At 49.1% G+C, this 2152-nt stretch overlaps 1 protein-coding gene across 1 annotated transcript in view; it reads left to right on the top strand.

Annotated features, from left to right (window-relative positions):
- Positions 1 to 583: 583 nt before the first annotated feature.
- The window catches only part of ELAC2 (elaC ribonuclease Z 2), a 20222-nt gene continuing 18653 nt past the window's right edge, over positions 584 to 2152 (top strand). Inside the window, exon 1 of the mRNA XM_072403298.1 lies at positions 584 to 1017. Within this exon, the coding sequence (XP_072259399.1) occupies positions 779 to 1017 (239 nt within the window). The 5' untranslated portion in view covers positions 584 to 778. The remainder of the gene's footprint in view (positions 1018 to 2152) is intronic.

Genomic DNA, 2152 nt, shown 5'->3' with positions numbered 1-2152 from the left:
TTTATTTAAATGGTTTGGAGTCCTCTAAATTATTATATTATATTGTATTATATTATTTTATAATATATTGTATTATATTGCTTTATATTATAGTATATTATTTTATATTGTATTATATTATTTTATAATATATTGTATTGTAATTAATTGGAGTATAATCAATTGTATTATATTATATTATATTGTATTGTGGTGGTCTTTGCAGCGCTGGGTCCCAGGTTCGAATCCCAGCCAGGACACTATCTATATATACTATATTATAGTATATTATTTTATATTGTATTGTAATAAATTGTATTATATTATTTTATATTATATTCCTCTCTAGGCAGATATTCTCCTTCTGAATAAATTCACTTGCGTGTGGATGGGACTTGCCATCCTATGGGCTCCGTCGCCTGTCAGTCAATGAAAGGGGTGGGCTTTGTGTCCATAGTAACCAGGAGAAGCCAGGAAGTATGAGACGCAGAGGATAAGCACTAGTAGAAAAATAGAGTGGAGATTGAACGGGGCAAAAAAAGCTGGTTGGTTGGATGCCCTATCGACTGAACACTGATTGGTAGATTGTTGTCCGGGCTCCCGAATCGCCATGTTCACATTGGCTGCCGGTGACTCTGTGAGAAAAGAAGCGGGTCTATGACTGGAGAAATGTCTTTCTGTCACTTGGGACCCCGGACACAGATTGGTTGACAGCAAGGGGGGGTCAGGCGTGGCGACGGACGCTGATTGGATGACGGGAAAGCACGTGCTCTGGTGACCTGAAGTTTCTCCGGTGTGAATGGGGTTGTCAGGCCTGCTTTGGAGGCGCCTTTGCCGGCCTAACATCATGTTGCAGACCGAGGTTCGGGCCTTCAGCGGCCGTAAGAACAAGGCGCCTCGGGAACCCCTTCGGCACATCAAGAACAAGGAGAAGCAGAGTACTGCTGCCCTGGGACCCCACACCTTCTTTGTGCAGGCGGTGGCCGCTGGGAGCCGGGACTCCGGTGCCTCCCTCTACCTCTTCTCCGAGTACAACAGGTCCCTGATGGAGGCGGGAGTTGTGGGGGCAATCCTGGGTTCATGGGTGGCCAAACAGGGGAAGGGGCAGATATAAAGAGGCAATAGAGGAATGCTGGGGCCAGGGGGAGGGGAGCTGGTGTCACACTGGGGGTCTGCAGAGGGGGGGTCACAATGGGGGTTCTGCAGGTGGGGTCACACTGGGGGTCTGGGTACATGACTGAGATAGACAAACCTGAAGCTAGGGGATGAGGGACAAACTGTAAAAGATAGGTCCATTATTGAAAAAGACTTTTTGGGGTCCAAAAGATCCATGTTGCAGGGTGGCCATGCTGGGTTGTGGAGGGTCTGGGCTGGGAGAAGAGGACAAGGGGGTAACACTGAGGGCAGGATACATGTGAGGATGGGCCAGCCTTAAGCTAAGGGATGAGTCATGCTGGAAGAAAGGGGACATAACTGGGATGGGAGGGACCATGATGGGAGAAGGGGGATATGCTGAGCTCTGGAGGGAACATGCTGAGGTGTGGAGGAATCCTGCTAGAAGAAGGGAACATGCAGGGGTCTGCTGGGACCAAACTAAAAGAAGTGGGTGGCACATGCAGAAGCCTAGGGACTATGTGGAGGAAGGGGACATGCTGGCATGAGGAGAGATCATGTTGAAAAAAGGAAACAAACTGGAATGAAAAGAGTCAATTCTTAAAAACAAAGATCTTCTGAGGTCCAAAAGGTCCATATTGCTGGGGTGCAGAGGGTCGGATCCGGAAGAAGAGGACATGCTGGGGTGCGGAGGGGCCGATCTGGAAGAAACAGCCTTTGAGAGACCATGCTGAAAAAAGGGGGCATTGTGCAGTTTAAAAGGGTTGTTGAGGGACCAACTAAATATAGGGAACATCTTGGAGAAGATGTGCAAGAAGAAGCGGGCATGCTGGGGTGTGGAGGTGCCGATCTGTAAGAAGAAGAGGATATGCTGGGGTGCGAAGGGGCCGATCTGGAAGAGGAGGAGGATATGCTGGGGTGCGAAGGGGCCAATCTGGAAGAAGAAGAGAACGTGCTGGGGTGCGGAGGGGCCGATCTGGAAGAGGAGGAGGATATGCTGGGGTGCGAAGGGGCCAATCTGGAAGAGGAGGAGGATATGCTGGGGTGCGAAGGGGCCAAT

Source organism: Pyxicephalus adspersus, chromosome 3 (genome assembly GCF_032062135.1).
Source record: "Pyxicephalus adspersus chromosome 3, UCB_Pads_2.0, whole genome shotgun sequence".
NCBI lineage: Eukaryota > Metazoa > Chordata > Amphibia > Anura > Pyxicephalidae > Pyxicephalus > Pyxicephalus adspersus.
The sequence above is the reverse complement of the archived record's forward strand: the minus strand, read 5'-3'. Positions and strand labels throughout refer to the sequence as shown.